The sequence below is a fragment of the Talpa occidentalis genome, unplaced genomic scaffold, assembly GCF_014898055.3.
Source record: "Talpa occidentalis isolate TD23 unplaced genomic scaffold, MPIMG_talOcc4v2.1 talOcc4.16, whole genome shotgun sequence".
NCBI lineage: Eukaryota > Metazoa > Chordata > Mammalia > Eulipotyphla > Talpidae > Talpa > Talpa occidentalis.
In genome coordinates, this window is record NW_023601653.1 from 27,568,968 (window position 1) to 27,590,672 (window position 21,705).

A 21,705-nucleotide genomic window follows, 5' to 3' on the forward strand; every position below is an offset into this window, starting at 1 on the left:
AATATGGTAAACCTGATTCCCCTTGCATTTAAACAGAACTTTATAATTTTCAAATACAATTATAGTCATTATCTCAAAAAAAAAATGCCTGAATCAGTTAAGAAAATACAACTGTTAAGCATATTTTTATCATCTTTTAGCAAAAATAAACTATAGAATATAGCAAAATAAGTTTTATAATATATAGTGATACAGAGACCTGAACAGCTATTATAAGGCTATAACAACTAATTGGAGTAGATTCCCAGTCATACCTCACATTCCAAACCTGTTGTTGGAGTTAGCGTGTCAAACACAGTGATGACTGATGGTGTAACCACCTCTGGACCTGCTAAAAATAAAGACATCCTCTCCATTAGTGGGATAGTATCTATCACATATGGAATTCATATGTGCAGGGAAAATAAGTTCTAAATTTTTTTATAGAGATTATTTCAGTGACTCCCCACAATAGCTCTCTGAAGTAAATAATACTATTGCCATTTTACAAACACAGAAACTAAGGTGAAGAGAAGGAAGCATAAGTATCAGAGGCAGAATTCAAATTCAGTAATTCTGATTCTGAGTCCTGGCTTTTCATTACCATACTACACACATTTTCACTGTCTTTTAGTCCCAACATAATTATTCTCCTATAGGAAAAAATATTGATGGTGTCACAAAGGGTAGTTCAGGAGTTACAAATGATACGCATTTTAATATACATAGTAAGGCTGATTCATACAAGTAGTAAGGTTTATTTAGGGTATCAGGGTAGTTTTCTTATGCATGAAGGTTATGGAGTATAATCTATTTGCCCATATATTGGTTGTGGTGGCTTTAAATAGTTTTAGATGTTGGAAATACATAGTAAATATTGGTTTGGAGGATATTAAAGAATTCAAAGCAGAGAGATTTCAATGTAGAAGAAACAACAAACTAAATCCTGGATGTTAGGATGTGCAATATCATTCACAGACTATTGATTCCATAGATTAAATGATATAGAGAAAGTGGCTCTAAGTCCTCCCAAGATTTTTTTTAAACTACATAAATTCACTGATGCCTAAAATTCACGGCATTAGAAAAATTCTTCATCTTTACCAGAGTAAATAACAAGACCTCTCTCAGAGAGTGTTTTTGAGGATTAAATGTGTACACATGACTTAGTCCAATACTTTGCACACAGTAAGTACATAATAAATGGTAACTTACAAGAATGGTGGTAATAGCGATAGTTGTAGTGAGGCTATTATTTTGAAGATGTCATAGCTCTACTAAAACCCTTTCATGATTCACTATTGCCTTCAAGGAAAAGTCCAGGTTTTTTCCATGACCCTTTATGATACGGCACCTGGTGACCTCTCCCATCCTATCTCTTGGTGTAGTTCCTCTCATGTTACACACATAAGACAGACTGAGCTCCTTGAAGTCTCCGTGTAACATGTTTCGCTTTGGTCCAGGCCTTTGCCCTTGCTTCCCCTTCTAGTTAGAACACATTTCCTCCTTCTAGCCTATCCAAGTCCTACCTTCTACTACCCTTCTGAGATAAACTGCCAGAATAAGTACAAAACTCCTCCTGCCTGCTTACTGTTTATACTCACCCTTATTGCAAGATCACAGTAACGTATGAGCCATTAGCTGTTTTAGGGTAGGGTGATGACTTGGTCATTACATCACCCTTTTCCCCTCACTTCCAAGACAGTGCCTGTCTGAGCTGACACTCACTTGAATGCTCACTATCTATATACTATAAAGTAAGTGGTTATATATCTAAACTTTTATAAATTATAGTCCCAGGAGTAGTACATTAAATTTGTCAAGGCTCACTGCGTGGATTTACTAAGTTATTCTGTCTAAGGCAGGTTTCACAGTGAGAGAGAAGGGTGTAGTCCTCCCGTGGTTGGAACATCAAATAGGAATGGGAACGGAAGCTCCTAAAGGAAGACTTCATTTGCATTAACATCTCCTTAGACTCAACCTATCACTGTGAAAGCTCAAGGAAGATTCAGTAAAACCTAAACTCTAGCAAAAGTGTGGAGTAAGTCCTCATTACACTAAAGAAATGCAGAAGTACACTAAATGCAGAAGCCACATGAAAGTGTGGCATGCTGAGCCAGTGAACAGCTACTTAATGAAACAATAGTGCTTACTGGGAGTTCTAATCTTTGGAATAGTAGTTGTTTTAAGAGCACCAAGGCTTAAATTACATATGCTAATTTTAGTATCTAACATAAAGATGAGTAGAGGTGGCTTACTTGGTGGGATTAATGCTGGTTCTGTGGGAATCAGAGGTATGCCTAAAAAGAAACAAAGATGCTCTTCTTTAATCTGTTTTGTGTAAAGGGAGACCACATAGTTCATATCGGGAACTTCAGCTTCAAAGAAAATGGGGAGCAAGAACTTAAGAGTAATGTAGAAGGAAGATACATGTGGTTTAGAAAGTAATTCGGAACAAAAAACTAATGAAGGGATAGTGAAGAAAAATCCAATGAAAACTTATCATCTGCCATAGATTTGAGAGTTCCAGGAATGGAGGAGGAAAAGGGAGAGTGTGTTCCTTCTAAGGCAGGTTTCACAGTGAGAGAGAAGGGTGTGTCCCTCCTGTGGTTAGAACAGCAAATAGGAATGAGAACAGAAGCTCCTAAAGGAAGACTTCATTTGCATTAACATCTCCTTAGACTCAACCTATCACTGTGAAAGCTCAAGCAAGATTTAGTAAAACCTAAACTCTAGCAAAAGTGTGGAGTAAGTCCTCATTCATTACACTAAAGAAACTCAGAAGTACACTAAATGCAGAAGCCACATGAAAGTGTGGAATGCTGAGCCAGTGAACAGCTACTTAATGAAACAAAAATGCTTATTGGGAGTTCTAATCTTTGGAATAGTGGTTGTTTTAAGAGCACCAAGACTTAAATTACATATGCTAATTCTAGTATCTAACATGAACATGAGTAGAGATGGCTTACCTGGTGGTATTAACGCTGGTTCAGTGGGAATCAGAGTTATGCCTACAAAGAAACAAAGATGCTCTTCTTTAATCTGTTTTGTGTAAAGGGGAGACCCACATAGTTCATATCAGTATCTTTGGCTTCAAAGAAAATGGGGAGCGAGAACTTAAGAGTAACGTAGGGGGAAGATACATGTGGTTTAGAAAGTAATTCAGAACAAAAGACTAATGAAGGGATATTGAAGAAAAATCGATGAAAACTTATCATCTGCCATAGATTTGAGAGGTCCAGGAGTGGAGGAGGAAAAGGGAGAGTGTGTTCCTTCTAAGGCAGGTTTCACAGTGAGAGAGAAGGGTGTAGTCCTCCTGTGGTTGGAACAGCAAATAGGAATGAGAACAGAAGCTCCTAAAGGAAGACTTCATTTGCATTAACATCTCCTTAGACTCAACCTATCACTGTGAAAGCTCAAGCAAGATTTAGTAAAACTAAACTCTAGGCAAAAGTGTGGAGTAAGTCCTCATTCATTACACTAAAGAAACTCAGAAGTACACTAAATGCAGAAGCCACATGAAAGTGTGGCATGCTGAGCCAGTGAATAGCTACTTAATGAAACAATAGTGCTTACTGGGAGTTCTAATCTTTGGAGTAGTAGTTGTTTTAAGAGCACCAAGGCTTAAATTATATATGCTAATTCTAGTATCTAACATGAACATGAGTAGAGATGGCTTACCTGGTGGGATTAACGCTGGTTCTGTGGGAATCAGAGGTATGCCTACAAAGAAACAAAGATACTCCTTTAATCTGTTTTGTGTAAAGGGAGACCCACATAGTTCATATCGGGAACTTCGGCTTCAAAGAAAATGGGGAGAGAGAATGCAGGAATAATGTAGAGGGAAGATACATGTGGTTTAGAAAGTAATTTGGAACAAAAAACTAATGAAAGGATATTGAAGACAAATCCAATGAAAACTTATCATCTACCATAGATTTGAGAGATCCAGGAGGGGAGGGGGAAAAGGGAGAAGAGTGTTCTGTCTAAGGCAAGTTTCACAGTAAGAGAGAAGGGTATAGTCCTCCCATGGTTGGAACAGCAAATAGGAATGGGAACGGAAGCTCCTAAAGGAAAACTTCATTTGCATTAACATCTCCTTAGACTCAACCTATCACTGTGAAAGCTCAAGCAAGATTTAGTAAAATCTAAACTCTAGCAAAAGTGTGAAGTCCTCATTCATTACACTAAAGAAACACAGAAGTACACTAAACGCAGAAGCCACATAAAAGTGGCATGCTGAGCCAGTGAACAGCTACTTAATGAAACAATAGTGCTTACTGGGAGTTCTAATCTTTGGAGTAGTAGTTGTTTTAAGAGCACCAAGACTTAAATTACATATGCTAATTTTAGTATCTAAATGAACATGAGTAGAGATGTCTTACCTGGTGGGATTAATGCTGGTTCTGTGGGAATCAGAGGTATGCCTAAAAAGAAACAAAGATGCTCTACTTTAATCTGTTTTGTGTAAAGGGAGACCCACATAGTTCCTCTGGGGATCTTCAGCTTCAAAGACGATGGGGAGAGAGAACGCAGGAGTAATTTAGAGGGAAGATACATGTGGTTTAGAAAGTAATTCGGAACAAAAAACTTATGAAGGGATATTGAAGACAAATCCAATGAAAACTTATCATCTACCATAGATTTGAGAGATCCAGGAGGGGAGGGAGAAAAAAGGAGGAGAGTGGAGGGAGGGGTAAAAATGGGGAGAAGGAGAGCACAATGGACTATGGTGGAAGATTATGGGTGCTTTGGTGGTGGGAGAGGTATGGTGACTTGAAGGGAGAAATCCTACACTGTCAGAAAAATAAAAGATTTGGGGCCTCTCTGGTGGCACAAGGGGTTAAGCACAGCACTATGAAGCAATCCACAGTCTCTACAGCAGGAGCTCCATCCCTGGCCATCCAGGGAGCTACCCACATGGTGCAGCAGACCTCGCCTGTCTCGCCCACTGCTCCCCTCAGCAGTGTATTTCAGTCAGTCTGCCTGTTCTGCTCCCCACTCTGTCTTTGGTGAATCCTCTCACCCCTCAAACCTCTGGACTGTTCCCCAGGTCTTGTATACTTAAATAATCTTAAAAAAAAAAAAAAACAGAAGTAAGAAAATTCATTATTTTTTAAAAATTCATTTAAAAATTAAGAATAAAATTTTAGAAATAAAAAAATCTTATTGTTTATCTAAAACTTGTTTGCAACCATTTGCTAACCTAGAAAAAAAAAATAAATGTTTCACTTTTCAGAGTAAATTAAATAAGATGCACACTTACAGTCTCCTGGATAAACACATTTGAGGGTGACCTCATCAAGGATCATATTTTTAGGACAATAAGGCAAGCATCCTTCAACCCTTTACATGAAAAGAAAATCAAAGTTAAAAATATGTTTATATTTAAAGTATAAAAATTATACTGCATTTAATTTATGTGACTAGGTTATATTTTTCCTAAAATTCTATTCTCCTTGTGAAGCACCTCATAATTTTCATTTGCTACCACTCACCATACCTCATTTTACAAAGTCACAAGCTAATAGATAATAAAAGGATATATGGTGATTAAATATCCTGAACACAGAATACCCAAAACATACAATTATGTTTAGGATATACTAAGATGGATAGATGATTGGATAGAGAAGAAATACACATATAAAATGAAATACTATTCACCTATAACTTCCTTACCTTTCTTCATTTTTTCCATAACACATTTCACAATATACTGTATTTATATTTACATTTTTATTTATTTTCTACCCCAATCCAACAAAATATAATCTTCACAAGGGCAAATACTTTGTATTTTGTTTAGTACTATATCTCTAGAAGCTGGAGGGATTCCTGGCACATAGCAGACCCTTGATAAGAGCTGCTTGAGCTCTATTTACAATAGGTAAGCTATGGAAACAACGCAAATGCCCAAAAATAGATGACTGGATCAATAAGATGTGGTACATATACACAATGGAATATTACTCAGCTCTCAAAAAAGATAAACTCATGCAATTTTCAGCAACATGGATGGAGCTGGAAGGGATCATGCTCAGCGAAATAAGCCAGAAAGATAAAGAAAAATATCGCATGGTCTCACTCATAGCAGGAATCTAGAAAACCTAAATAATGGACCAAGAAAAAGACTAATTATAATAAAGTAAAAGTCAAAATCAACAAGCAGCTGTAAACCAGAGACACACAACAGGGAGTAGGGGGAGAAGACACTAGGATCAAAACAAGGAGGGTGGGAATTGTATAGGGACTATAACCAAGATGAAAATGCATACATTGTGCAAAAATGAAAAATGATGTAAAAAATATATGAAATAAAATAAAAAAATAACAACTGCTTGAATACATGAAACAGATTCATAAATGAGTAAATAGCACATACAAAATATTCTTGAGAGTGTTTTTAATCTAAAATATTCACTTAGAGCAGAATTTGCAAATACTGGAATTTGCTCATTTAAGGGTTAAACATGACTTACGGGGGAAGAAATTTACATGCTAGTGCTTCAGGGTCACTACAGGTTTTGAAGCAGGGAGTGGCACAAGGTTCATATCTCCATTCACACATCCTCCTGTATGGCACTGCTGCCTGAATTTCTGGAGAAAACAAAATTTAGATTGTGTATATTTTTAACATACAGCTTGAAAAATGATTTATGATAAATACCCTTTTGGGATTTGAACACTCTTTGACTGTAATGCTGTGGAAAAGATAGGACTGGTGGGGGAAGGCATTGTAATTGCTGGGTAATCAAAGCAGTTCATTCTCAGGTTCAATATGTAAATTAGTCTGGCTTCCAAAGATTTAAAAAAGCAAGTAGTTAGAGAAAACCAAGGCAAGTTCACAATCATTTTCCTATTTTTATTAGTGAGATCTCATTGATTTATATATCATAATAATATCAAACTCTTGCTTGGAATTTCACTTTTTGCAAGTGATTTTTTTGTTCATTATTCTTTCAGCCTTACAACTGCTGATTAGGTGTTATTTTCATTTTAAAAATAAAGAAATGGAGGCTCAGAGAAGTGAGTAAACAAGTTCGAACAGATGGGAAATGACACGACCAGAAACATGTTTCTTGACATCAACCTAGGGAGAACATGCTATCCTTTTTTTTTTCTGCAGAATTTAGCAATTGCCTTGTACATGGCAATTGTTTGATGACAAAAAATAAACGAATGGATTCTAACAGCATATGCTTATCGTTACCTTCCTGATTGAATATTTTTCTTCTGCAAATTCTGCTAATACTTTCCCCTACCCATATCATAAACCAATTCTTCTGAGGTAGTCCAGACTATCTCTTAAGAACAGAACTCTGTAAGGGAGAGAAAAAGTTCTGTTTCTTGAATTCTATATTCAGAATTCCATTCCACGGTGTGAGAAGAAAAGTAAGACTTTTTAAGTAGTCATCTGTGCACCTGAGATTAGAGTAGATGCCTGAGGTCATGTTTACTGACAGAGGATGCATTCCCAGACTAGAATAGAAAACTCGCATTTCTCAGATTTAGAAAGCCCACAAAGATCAGTTTTGGACATTTTGGTGATGCCATTGACTGCAACTGTCCAATGCACAGAACGGGCTGCTGGGTCAGCTTTTAATGTGGCAGATTTCTAAATTGGAGGGGCAATAGAAGCTTTGTGAAGTTCAACTTTTAAGTAAATTCAAGAGGGCCTCCCCTGGCGGCGCAGGCGATTGAGCGCAGCGCTGTGAAGCCGTCTGCAGCCTCTGCAGCACCGGTTCGATCCCAACTGGCCGGCGAGGGTCCCACATGGTGAGCAGACCTCTCCTGTCTTGCCCGCTGCTCCCCTCAGCAGTGTATTTCATCAGTCTGCCTGTTCTGCTCCCCACTCTGACTCTGGTGAATCCTCTCACCCTCCCGCGCATCTGGCCTGTACCCCAGTTCTTGTGTAAAATAATTCTTTAGGAAAAAAAAAAAGTAAATTCAAGAGAAAATATGACATCTAATTGTAATATGGGCATGTCAGTGATTTTTTTTTCTAATGAGTACAAGAGCCTTATTCAATAGGTAAAAATTTAAAGCTTAACTAGAACTTTCTAAAACCCAAAAACTCTCAAGATTTACAGAAATTTATCCAAAACAAAAAGGCAATGATCAGCTCTCTTTAACCGATTTAGAAGGGTTGGTTAGAAGAAAACAATGTGTTTGGGAAGCCTAAAGAGATATCAAGTTCTTTGTTTTGAAAATAAAATATAGCTTTTAAATATTGGATGAGGGCCTCCCCAGTAGCTCAGCAGTGGTTGAGCACTGGGCTGCAAAGCTGCCTGCAACCTCTGCAGCACCGGTTCAATCCCTGGCTGCCAGCAAGGCTCCCACATTGAGCGCAGACCTCTCCTGCTGCTCCCACTGCTCCCCTCAGCAGTGTGCTTGGTCAGTCTGCCTATTCTGCTCCCCGCTCTGGCTCTGGTGGATTCTCTCACCCTCCCATGCTTCTGACTATACCCAGTGTTTGTATAAATAAATATATCTTAATAAATAAATAAATAAATAAATAAATAAATAAATAAATATTGGATGAGGCAGAGAGGATTCCTCTCTGTAACTGAGAAAATCCAAAAGCCATAGAACTGTAAGGCTCTCTAGAGTGATTAGACTTCTACGGAACAAAGAAAATCTTCCAGAGGTTAGTGGAACCAGACACCCTACTATTCAAAGGACAGAGATAAACATGTCTTTATCATTAAGAATCATGTTATTCAGAAGTTGCCTTTCTAGGAAAGAAAAAGTAGATAAACATTAGACAATAATGAGACATGGTGAGCTCTATTTCCAAAGTTCAGATGTCAGAGAAAGAAATAATTGGGGCAATAATAAAAATTTAAGGTTGTGCTAAGCAATTTTTTCCATATTAACTTATATAATACAATAACCCTATAAAGTAGATATCATTAATTCTCCCATTTACAGATGAATGAAGTATCGGATAGTTTAAGAAATTTACTCAAGGTCATATAACTATATATTTACGCACACACACAAAAATTTAAAAATTAAAACCAAACAAATATTCTACCATTATGTAAATTATCTAATTACTCTCTTTTTATAAGATCTCAGGGAACATACCTTCTATGCTGAAGCTACTTGAATGTTTAAATTCTTCCGAATCATCATACTTTGATGCTTTGACACTAAAATCTGTGAATATGATAAAAAAGCCTTTCTTGCCATATAATTCGAAAGCACTGTAACCAGGAATCCAGAGGCCCTGGTGGTGAAAAAATGTGGCTCTCCGTTGAAAGGCTGAATTTGCCTCCCATAGTTCCAAACTAAAAGTGTCATCATCATGGACATAGAGAAAGTAGTTTGGCCTTTCAGCAGATTCCAGGGAAACAAGTGCCATTGCTGTAAAACAGAGCAGTGTGTTTAACAACTCCTTGGGCTCTCTGAAGAAGGCAGATCACCAACACTGGCATTATAAAATGTATTTAGAAGGTTGGCAAAAATAGAACTGCACAATTACCATACATAAATAATGCCAATCTCAAAGATTTCAGAAATGAATTATAAGGTTGCTGAAAAAAAGCAGCATTTTAAAGCAATGAATAACAGTGACAGTTCCCCCAAAATCAATCTTTGATGAGTTCTATTTTCTAACTAATTTATCACGTCTTAAGGGGAAAAAAAGAAATAGCATCTTCAGCACCCAGAATGTACAATTTCATACAAAGAACTCAATGATTAATTGGACACATATTTGTCTTTAAACTAACATTTTCAAAAGGACAAAATCTACAAATGACTAAATAGGGTGCTAGAAAATATAAGAGCATAGAGAAACAGATCAATTTAGGCATGTCACTCCTTTTCAATATCAAAAGATTCTTAATCAGCAAATATTGCAAGTGATTTTACCTCGTTAAAAAAAGATTCTTAACATTATTATCCATTTCCCAAAAGAAGATGAAATGGCTAGCGAATAAATACAAAGCAATTGAAAAGTACCTTTCTTTTATTGCTTTAAAAGTTTATCTTTTATTTGTAAAACCCATTATTTGGTTTAGTTTCCTTAGGTCTTAATTTCCTAATTCAAATTCCATTAGGAATTTTCTATTAAAAATATCAATTATTATAAACCATAAGATGAAAAACTCTCTCAAATCCAATATGTAATTCCAAAGGCATTTATTGTGTCCTAAAACCTGCGAGTTGCTCTGCCAAGCACTGAGAGATGCAACAAATAAAAGAAATCTTTATATGAGGAATATATATATGCATATATATGAGTGTGTGAGAATACATATAATATATATGTATATATATTATATATAAACATATAAATTAGAACTTCAGACTATAGTTTTCATAGACTACAATGAGTCAAATAAGTTTTTACAAGAAAGAAGGAACTTATTCTTATTGGAGAATCAAGAGATTTCTTAGAATAAGTGAAAGTTAAGGCAGATTCATTCATTCATAAATATTTCCTAACCTTATAGGACACACCATGTGTGTGTAGGGTTAGTATAGTAACAATTAGCATGAGCTTCACCAGATCAGAAGGAGCCACTAAGCACCAGGTGCCAAGTAGGTAAGACTAGTATAGATCTGCAGGTGCAAACCAGCAAATGTGGACCCAGAGACTAGGAAAGACAAGATCAGCAGGTTTAACACACTGTATGTATCTGCCTAGATTCTGATTTAGACTCTTGAATACTTAGCTTCTTTGATGCTAAATTACAAGTTTTACTTTTATTTCAACCTGGTGTTAGAATTTCTCAAATGTTAGTTATCTGTAAACTATTTTTCAAAATTTTTGAATTAAGTTCTATAATTAATACTACAAAAACATAAATGTGCTTTATTTAATATAAAAACTCAATAAAATAATTGTAATTATAACATATATACCAACTGATTAAAAAATGTCAACCAAAGAGATAGCTGATTCAAGTCTCAGTGCCCTATTGTATTTGTATTCTTTACAGTACATAGGAAAATGCCACAAATGTATTAGATCCACAATTAATATTCACTATGTGAGTAAAAAAAGTGTAAATGTAAAAGAATTCTCATTTTCAATTCTGCTCATACTCACATGATTCCTTCTCTTTAAAGAGACCTGGAGTGATCATAAAATTAAAAAATAAGTTTCCATGACTACTACTTCTTGGCAAAGAGAAAATACTTCTACTGGTCATGTTGGCCCCTAGAATGAGGCCACTCTGTCCATAACTTGCCAGCATATATGGTCCTTCTCCAAGCCCTAGATAAATCCAAATGAGAGAATTATAAGTTTGTTAGAAAGTTTGTATTTCAAACTGTCATTTCAATGGAAAACACACAAAACAAAACAAAAAAAAACTCGAAAAATTATTGAGCATTTAAACATCTCTTAGCAAATAAAATAACTGAACTTTATTTCAAAATAATATAATGATTTGGTATATAATGATTTCTCTTGTGAGCCTGAAAGCAATGGACTCCCCACTGCTGTTACAACGTATACCATACATACTACATGTTTTTCTATGAGTACAAGTCAACAACCAAAGAAAATTATACCCTTCCTCTCCACCACCTACTGGCTCATTTTCTAGGAAAGACAAAAGCAACATAAACTTGCAAGTTACAAATATACTTCAATTTATAATATGCTAATTCATATAAATAGATAAATAAATTACTGTTAAGTGGAAAATATTTAAATTATAATGAAATACAATTCAAATGAAGAAGACATGTGAAGCTAAAATTTGAGAGCTCTTGAACACCCTCATAGGCATTCAACATAACAATAGCAGAAAAAAATAGACAACTAAATACAATCTCTCCCCTACTGCATAAGTCCCTATTTACAACAACCTGGAGAAACCATTGTCATCTGAGAAACCCATTTGCATAAAAATTGAAGGCCTCTGAATTGATTCCCAGTTAATTGATATCTTGTATCTGAATCATTTTCATCAGCAATTGGGAGACAAAAATCATTGACTTTATTATTAATTTTCTTCAGGGAGAAATATAATTTTACTATCTACTAACAGGAATGATCTAGTGGTTATTTAAATAGTATTACACATATCCTATCTAATAAAAATCATTCTGAACTTAAAATTTACACAGTTTCTTGTAGGATATTAAAGTTCAGGTTTACCTTCACCAGTAATAAAATCTTTATATTTTTAGCAAATCCCATAAAAATAAATATTGAGATATTACAGTTTTTTATTAAGAATTACTGAAATAATCACACCTGTAACCTCTAAATTTTCCTATTTTCTCCTTGCATAGTCATAATTATTTACTTCTGGATTAGCTTTAAATAGCTTAAATATCTTAATAGTGCAGCATCTAGAGTAATATGTCAGTTATGAATGTCCAAAAAAACTAGGCAAGTTTACAATATCTATGAAATTATTTGGGATGAAACAAAACAAGACTAGTGATTTCAAATGATTTTTTTATTACTACTATCAACAATCTCTACATTCTCTATTTTCCTCTAAACATCAATCTTCACATTATTTTTATAAATTCTTACTTGGCAGATTTGTGCTTTTCCTGATCACTTTGATCATAGGAAAGAGTCCCCATCATACCACTGTGTCTGTTGGCATCTTATGAAGGCTAAATGCCCCTATTCATTCTCTAAATATTTTCAGTGCTATATTACCAATGAAACTGATTAAGTAATCCTGTAACACATCAGAAGTAAAGGACCATCACTGTGAGTGCAGGAGGCTTGTTGAAAGAAAGTAAAGTACCAAGTACCAAGATAAAAACTCAGTGTTCACTGAAAATTTTGCTTCTGGGTCCAAAGGCCTGCAAAAGGAATGCCAGGGAGTAGAGAACAGATGGAGACTTTCACTGCAGAACTGTTTAAAGCAGAAATTTTTTAATAAGGACGTTATTAAGAGTATTTTCTCAAATTTATGTCATGTGTGCATCACATAGAGTATATGATAATGACCATGAGGTGGTCATTCCTAAAGTAGGAAGTGAGGGCCATACTCTAGGGACAGTAGCATGGAGGTCAAGCTTGCTGGTTCTGAAGTCAAATTGTTTACAAATCCCAGTTTACCACAGTTTGGCTAAGTGGCTTTGGCCAAGTTATTTAACCCCTCTCTGCCTCAATTTCTTCCTCTGTAAAGTGGTAATATTACCTGTCTTGCAGGCATATTTTGGAGCTTAAATTATATGGTGAAAGTAAAGGAGTTGACACAATAAAGCTAGTGTTATTATTACTGATAGTAATAGTAGGCAATAAGTCTCATTTTAAGCATGGAATCCAAAATGTTGATGTGGAGTGTGTGTGTGTGTGTTGTGTATGTGTGCACACGCACACATGCATGTGCACTTAAAATTCCAAAGAAGGAAATATTTTTGGTTTAGATTTCTTTAACTAACCCAGAGGTTTTTGTAATGCTAGATTTTTTTTTTCCCTAAAATTGTCTAGCTTTCTTTGGACAATAATAGCTAACAGATTTCTGCCTGGCTCAATAAAACACCTAAAGTACCTTGGGTTGGAGTCTTTATAATGATGACTTTTCTAAAATTTATCATAGATCCAGAGCGTCTAGTCACTGACAAAATGAACACCTCTTGTTTAATTGTACTTGTGTGAATTAAGTTTAAGGAGCTGTGCTTTCCTCACTAAATAGGTTTGACAAACCATGCTCTACTTCTGCTACCTTCTGGCATTTCTTAAGGATATTATAAATATCTATACATAAAGATAAAATGTATGCATTTGGTATATGTCTTTCATTCTTTTTACCTAAAAAATTTAGCTAAATTCACCCACTCATTCTTTCATGTCATTCAAAAACTTTATTGAGGGTCTCCTAAATATTGAGAACTTAATATTTTATTTTCCAGGGAATAAATTTTAATGCAAATACTAAGAAATTTAGATTAATTTTTAAAGACTTCCATTGAGCTGTGTACCAAAATATAAACTATTCAGATTTAATTCCCTGTATAAATTGTTCAAAAACTTTTAATCTGAAAATACATCTAGTAGAATACTATAGATATAGTCTTTATTTAAATGTCACATACCTTCATTTAAATATTCACAATCAAGTGCTAAAAGAAAAAAAAGAAACATTAAATTATATAAGAATATGAAAAATTATCTGAATATGTATGATTTTGGCCATATGTTTATGAGAAATGAAATGAAAGAACTTATTCTTAAATAACATCATTATTTAAAAGCTTCCCTGCAAAAAGAAAGAAAATTCTTTAAGAATGATACATTGTAATTAAATTTCATAAGATATATCTGATAATTCAGAAATGTCAACTGAAAGTGTTAAAATCATAAGCTGTTCTTCAGATGACTTCTATCTACACAATCAAATGAAAAGTATAGAGTCAAATCTGAAAGCAAATTCAAAATAATTTTTCACAAATATGTATCTTATAATCAAAGCAGTGGAACTTTACTGTTCTAAGAGGGTGGGAGTAATAAGCAATTTCTCTCAGAAAGGTATATAAAATTTTTATAGTGCAAATGTCACCGTAAGAACAGTCAAACAAAAAACACAAAATTATCTCAAATTTTTCTTTTGACAAATGCTTTTGCTACATCACAAGTTATCTGCACTGTCTAATAATAAATTTATCATCTGAAATTTAGAATTTAAATTCTATTTCCATGACTCATATGGTATTAATTCAAAGATAAAACAATATGGCTCTCCTCATAAGGTCTCCACCTAATGATGATGCTCTGAGTCAGCACTCACAACAAATACTGGATGATCTCCAGTGAACTGACACCCCTTCCTGACAACACTTGTATGCGTAGGCTGCCACACTGGTGCACAAACATTCACAGTCCCCACCAAGATTACAGTTGCACGTGTCTTCATGACAATTTTTGGCAAAAGAAGTAACATCAATCTGCAAATGAAGTGAAAAATAAATTATTTCCAATAAGTACTAATTACCATTGATTAGAATTCTACCTTTTAAAGAAAACTGCTAAAATTTCAAATTTTGATATTAGCAGCTTAACACTGCCACCTACAGAGTATACTTCAAACCTCTCTATGTCACCCAAAGGAGAAAAAATTTATTAGGTAAATGTAAGATTTTAAAAGCCCAGCAAAACAGTATTAACAAATAAATATTATGTCAACATCTTCATTATATAACAGATTAATACTTTATAGTAGATCATTAGTTTCATTTTTGGCATATTCACATGACATTAAGAGTATTCTACTTCTAATTGTCCTTTGGGTTTTTATGAATAGCATATACTATTTTAAAACTTATTTGGAGCTAAAATTATTATGTTGAAAAAAGTTAATTTAAAAGGTTAAATTTCTAAATAAATGACATTCTACCTTGGAGTATACTTCTAAATCCATTTTAAATGGCACTGTTGCTACTTTTAAATTGTAATCTGGGTTCAGGAGAAAAATGCCCACTTGGTAATGTCCCCTGGATAAAAAATAGCATTATGGCTTTGATGATTTATGTAAAAATGTTTCATGAACTAGAACAAATAATTTAAATTATCATTTACAAATACACACTGTTAAAAAATGGAGTGAGAGTAAAAGTAAACCAACTAATTGCATCATTTCTACAGAAAAACAAACTACCAAATTTATCTTGACAATGGCTGCATAGCAGACCTAAAAAGCCAATTGATGGGTAACTTATTTGCTCTGTTCATGTCAATATTATAGATACACCAGAACATGTTTAAATTACAAAGTTTAATAAAGTATTCAGTTACCACATTACGACAAGGAGCAAAAACATCACTGTACAAAATGGAGCATTCTTTCTTGGCATAAGGAAATTTGTTTTGGTGTGCCTCACAGGGTTTAAATGATTCAGTTGGGGTTTCACACTGTTAACAAAAAATTGAAAAAAAAAACAAGATTTTATTTTCCCCTCTTTTATTTTTTAATATTTTATTTATATATTTTTGGCATCATTGTTCATTTTTTAAACAATGCTTGCTCCCCCACCCCAGGTGTAGTCCCCATAGAATTCCCTTCACCCGTGCACCATCACCTCAGTCCCCTGTGCTCCTTCCTCCCTCCCTCTGATTCATCTCCCTCCTCCTCCCCTGCAGTATGTCTCTGGTTTATAATTGTTTTTAGAGTTGATTTCTGAAGCTGGAACCAGAGCAATCCAACCCGACTCCATCCATTTGCATCAAGTATCACCTTATTCTTTCAGAAAGTTTTTACCTAGGGCACCATCCTCAGAAACTCAGTGGTAATAGCATGTATCATTTTTGAAAGCAACTAATAAACACACTATCAAAATCATGGCAGTAGAGAGCAGAAGTCAATAATTTTTATTTTTTAAGAAGTGGGGTACAGGCCATAGTTGAGGTGGTGGTGACAGGATTCACCAGAGACAGAGCGGGGAGCAGAACAGGCAGATATACCAAAATACACTGCTGAGGGGAGCAGCAAGTAAGACAGGCGAGGTCTGCTGCTCATTTGGCTTGCTCCCCAGCCAGCCAGGGATCGAACTCACCCCGCAAAAGCTGTGGACAGCCTCACAGGGCTGTGCTCAACCCCCTGCACCACCAGGGAGGCCCCAGAAGTAAATAATTTTTAAATTGCCTTTAATCCAGCATTTACATGACTGGAAAACTACATAAACAAATTAGCCTCTTTCATTTTTGTCAGAAGTCATCTGCGGAGTGGCTACTCAAATGCCCATAGGTTCACCTCCCAAATATTCAGCATTTTGGACTCTGTTGCTTCTTTTTTATTTCTTTATTTACATATAGAAACTTACCTGTCCTAATGCCCAGCTATCTCCAAATACCTGGGCATTTCTCACTTCTAAGTTATTAGATGTAGTCATATCATTTGAAGTACATTTGTCAAAGTTTCCACATAATCCTGATAGTTTGTTCTAAAGTAAAAAAAAAAAAAAAACTATCATGAAATATTCTATGTTCACTTCAATATCTAAGGACATATTTTTTTAAAGGTTGAAAACAGACACTTCAATAATTTCTACAAAAACATTTAAGATGTTTCAAGAGGATGGGATTTTGTATCTATTCAATTATAGTAACATTTTTTAAATTCTCAAAGCTGTTTTACCATGACCTTAATTTCATCTATCTATACTTGAAGTTTTTATAACACTATAAATATTGAAACAATAAAAATAATTTCCTTCTCTCTAGGTCATATTTTGAAGTGTCAAACCATTCAAATCATAACTTTTAAAGAAAAAAATTAATGTAATAATCACCCATCACGTTACCATAAACATTTTACCTAATTTTCATAAAGGTTATTACAGGTTGCTAAATGGTTACCATAACTGACCTGCAGATTACTCACATCAGCAATACTGATTGCATTCTCAAATAATATGAAAAACTTCACCATTATGAAAGGCAGTGTATTAAGAGTGTAGGACAGAACGATCTTCCACAAATCCTCTTTAAGAACTGAAATTAAGCAAACTAAATTTCCACATACTGAAGATTGGAATGGTGAAGTTCATTGCCCATATCACCAGCAAAAATAAAATAACCCTAAAAATAAAAGTGTCAAGATTATTACTTACCAGAGCAACCCTGCTCTCAGAAGACACATCATCTTTCCAAAGACCTTGGGAAATACTGAAAGGTGGGTGTAATTTTATTTTTTGCATCTCATTTGAATTGACCTACCTTCCACCGTGGTCCAGCTTTGATGTGAATGGTTGTCTTTTTATCCCAAAGAATAGTGATATCTTTCTCTGGAAAGTATATTACTATGTAGTACCCTGCCTTCCAAAGCTGGTATGTAGGTTTATTTTCCAGAAAAAAACCCGATCGTTTCTTCAATAATATAACAAAAGAATATAATTAATTTCATGATCTCTAATGAATATGGAAACATTAATAGCCACCAATAAGTATCTAAAACAAACACATAAAATAGGAAATACATAGAATGGTAAGCAGATACAAACTGCTAGATAGGTTCAACATGGACACATGAGTAATGTGAAAAAGATATTTTAGTTATGGAAAAGTGCATTAAAAAGGGCAAAGACATAGAGTGCAGTAAGGGGACATGCTTGCTGATTTAGCAAATTCTGTATCCATGATTAATAGATTAGTTTTAAGTGTAGGACTTTGCATGTATAGTTGAAAAACAAAAACACAATGTGTCCATGCATGTATGTGTGTTCGTGTATTTGTGTGTGTATGTGTGGAAAGTGAGAGGAGAGAAAGGTAGGGAAGAGGAGGGGTGTGAGAGGGAGAGGGAGAGGCAAAAGTCCCTCTATCTAGAAAGATAGAGAGGACCAGACATGAGAAAGAAACAAAATCATTCCAAATAAAATGAATTCCTTGAAGAGAGGCACAAGGATGGAAGGTTTAAGATTTGTTCAGACCTAAGGAAGGCAACTAGAAAGGAAAGCATATAATGTGAGACCCTTTGCAATCAAGTTACCCACATAGTCAAGAATTGTTATTCCATCTGCAAAACATATTCCATTAAGGCTTTTGAATATGATGTGACAGACCAACTTTTCATATTAGAAAAGATAACAGGAAGGAATCAGAAATGAAACCCATCAAGAAAATATAGAGTAGCTTCAGCTTGAAGTGACAATATACCTGACATCACATTAAACAATAAAGACATTAAGCAATAAAGAAAAAAGCATAATAGGTCAAAAGAAGGTGCAAAACATTTTTTGTGTTTGGAATAGGGCATCCCACATTTTCATTTTTCACTGTGCTCCATAAAATATGTAGTCTTCCCTGTTCCCAAAGCATACTTTGCCATAAAACCTACTTTTTATTACTTTCAGTACCTTTCTATTATCTGATTTGTCTTTGGCTTTATTATCTTTCTTCCCCCAGGTGGAATGTTTGTTCCTTGAAAGATACATTTTGTCAAGTTTATGGTGGTATCCTTAGCTTTGAGATCAAGGAGTGCTCATATTTTTAACACCTTCCTGCTCTGGCCTGTCCTCAGGCCTCTTCTTCCAGGCTGATCAGCAACAATTAAAGCAGGTGTGTGGAATATACATGGCCTTTCAATCTATGAAATACTGTTTCATGTCTCTTCCTATCACCGTTCCCTCTGATTGATTGACATACCATTAGAACACAAAATGGATTTTTGGATAAGGCAGATGATAATTAGACTACCTTTATGTTGGTTTTGCATTGGCTATCCTGAAGGAAAAGTACATCTTTTCTATGTACTTTTTGTTAAGCAGAGCAGATTACTACCAGAACAATCCTCTGGTCAAAAGGAGATGCTGTACTCTTTTCATTTTAGATTAGGAAGTAAGGATGCTGTCTGTTGGAAGAGTGAAGTAATATGAATTACCCCAAATAGAGACCTTCACTTCAGATGAGAATTATAGCACTTTTAAGCAGTATCTAGAGATGTTAGAAAGATGAAATATATGCAGAAAATGAAAACACTTAACTCTTCAATGAATAAAAAAGCAGATATCTTCATAACATTTTCATATCACATACTTTGACAAAATTAGAATTGTGCATTTATTGAAAAATTAACAGGGTTTTTTTCCTACCCCTGAATAAGCAATCCATCTGCCATAAAACAAATGGTACTTATTTTTTGCTTTTGAAGTTTGAGAAGAAATATTAGCAGGGAAATTGTTAGGGTCAAACTATTTTTATGACTTTTTTCCATCTTACTTCATACTTCACAACCTATATGAAGGAGATTCATCAGCACCTGCATACAGGTGAAAATTAGAAGTTGAAAGTTATAGAGCTGTAATTACCACTTCAAAAATGTGTCAAGTTGTCTTTATAAGGCATTTACTATTTTCTCTTCACTTTTTTTTTAAATATCTTTGTTCTTAGAGGGAACCTTCACTATAAATGAAAATCCAGCTGACAGCAATAGCCAACTGCAGTAGTTATTTCAAGATATCAACATGATTGAAGAAACTCTGTTTTGTACCAAGCTTGGTTGTTCCCTGGTTGGATCAATGCTTCTGACTGGGATATGAGCTATGCTCTAGGATACTGGTTCTCAGACGTTAGTGTGTAGAAGAATTTGGGGTACTATTTAAAATACTGATTTTCATTCTCAACCAACCATTCTAATTACTGATGTGGGGCTCAGAAACCAACTTTTATCATAAATATATTAAATGATTTAAACACAGAAGTTCTGCAGACCAAACTTTGAGTAACACTGTTCTAAAATCTCAAAGGGAGGTGACTATTCAAATACCATATGTCATTCAAAAAAGATAAACACATGCAATTTGCAGCAACATGGATGGCGCTGGAAGGGATCATGCTCAGCGAAATAAGCCAAAAAGAAAAAGAAAAATACCGGATGGTCTCACTCATAGCAGGAATCTAGAAAACTTAAATAAGGGACCAGGAAAATGAATAACTATAAGAAAGTGAAAATCAAAATCAACAAAAAACTATGAACCAGAGACACTTTTTGGGGGGTGGAGGCGGGAGGGGAGGGATTGGGGTCAGAATGGGGGGGCTGCAATTGTATGGGGAATATAAAAATAAAATTTATTATTAAAAAAAAAAATACCATATGTCAGATCATATCATTTCTCAACTACAAAAATACTTAGTTAACTATGTCATTAAAGATTTTACATGGTGGCCTCCCTAGTGGTACAAGGGTTAAAGACAGTGCTATCAAGATAATCACCAGCCACTGCAGCACAAGTTCGTTCCCCAGCTGGCCAGAGAGCAACCCACATGGTTCAGCAGACATCTCTTGCTTCGCATGCTGCTCCCCTCAGCAGTGTATTTCAGTAGATCAGCCTATTCTGCTCTCCACTCCCTCTGGCGAATCATTTTATCCCTGTACCTCTGTATCCATAAATAAATCCTTTAAAAAAAAATCTACATGGCCAGGAACCAATGTCTAGTGTACTACCTTTGCTCCAGTGGCCCCTGAACTGAAATCAATGTAGATACAACACCCTCCCTCCACTTCAACCTAGATAAATCACTTGCAGTTTTCCAAACACATCATCTTATCTTTCAACTCTGCTCTGCATTGTCATTCTCATTCTCTCTCTCTCTCTCTTCCCTCCCTCCAACCTAGCTAATATCTACTTATCTTTCAAGACTCGAGTAAAATCATTTCATCCAGAGCATGTCTTCTGGGTCATGAAAATAAGAAGGGTAAAGAAGAGGAGTGGAACCATTTCTTGAAATCCATTTATTTCATATATTTCTCACATGAACTTAAGAAATAGTCTATAACCACCCCAAATTATGATGGGAAAGCTGCAGATTGGAGTTTCAGAACTTGACCCAGAAGAACACAGCTATTAGGTGATAGAAAAGAGGCTCTAAGTAAGCACTCACTCCAAAGTCTATGCTCTTATTGTCTGTATTGTCTGACAATACAACTACTCTAAATGTCCAAGTTAATTTAGATCTTCTCCCTACAGGGAGCACATCACACTGTGCTACCTTATTTACTTGAATGCATCTCTGATTCAAGTATTACCTCTTTAAAGGCAGCAAAAGGGTTTTTTCACTGTAGGTCCAATAATTAGCATAGACTTTGACACCCCATAGGTATTATGAATGAAATTCTTTGAAATTCTTTCAAATTGAATAGGCTCCAAGAATACAAGAATAAACAAGACTACAAGAATAAACAAGAGAGACGGTGGTTCTAATGTTCACAGAACCAATGGAGGAAAGAAGCAACACTCAGTAACTTCACTGCAGTGGAATCCATTTCATCAACTTTACCATGTCCTAACAGGGTGCTGGAG

General features: G+C 35.0%; 1 protein-coding gene across 1 annotated transcript in view; it reads right to left on the reverse strand.

The window, feature by feature from the left end:
- OTOGL (otogelin like) overlaps window positions 1–21,705 on the reverse strand; it is a 201,790-nt gene that overhangs the window by 29,708 nt on the left and 150,377 nt on the right. Inside the window, exons 30-43 of the mRNA XM_054696187.1 lie at window positions 17,627–17,776; window positions 16,732–16,851; window positions 15,707–15,823; window positions 14,703–14,859; window positions 14,011–14,037; window positions 11,045–11,212; window positions 9,073–9,351; window positions 6,462–6,579; window positions 5,246–5,325; window positions 4,365–4,406; window positions 3,661–3,702; window positions 2,949–2,990; window positions 2,238–2,279; window positions 255–331 (exon numbers count right to left, since the gene is read on the reverse strand). Coding sequence (XP_054552162.1) covers window positions 255–331; window positions 2,238–2,279; window positions 2,949–2,990; window positions 3,661–3,702; window positions 4,365–4,406; window positions 5,246–5,325; window positions 6,462–6,579; window positions 9,073–9,351; window positions 11,045–11,212; window positions 14,011–14,037; window positions 14,703–14,859; window positions 15,707–15,823; window positions 16,732–16,851; window positions 17,627–17,776 — 1,461 coding nt within the window. The remainder of the gene's footprint in view (window positions 1–254; window positions 332–2,237; window positions 2,280–2,948; window positions 2,991–3,660; window positions 3,703–4,364; window positions 4,407–5,245; window positions 5,326–6,461; window positions 6,580–9,072; window positions 9,352–11,044; window positions 11,213–14,010; window positions 14,038–14,702; window positions 14,860–15,706; window positions 15,824–16,731; window positions 16,852–17,626; window positions 17,777–21,705) is intronic.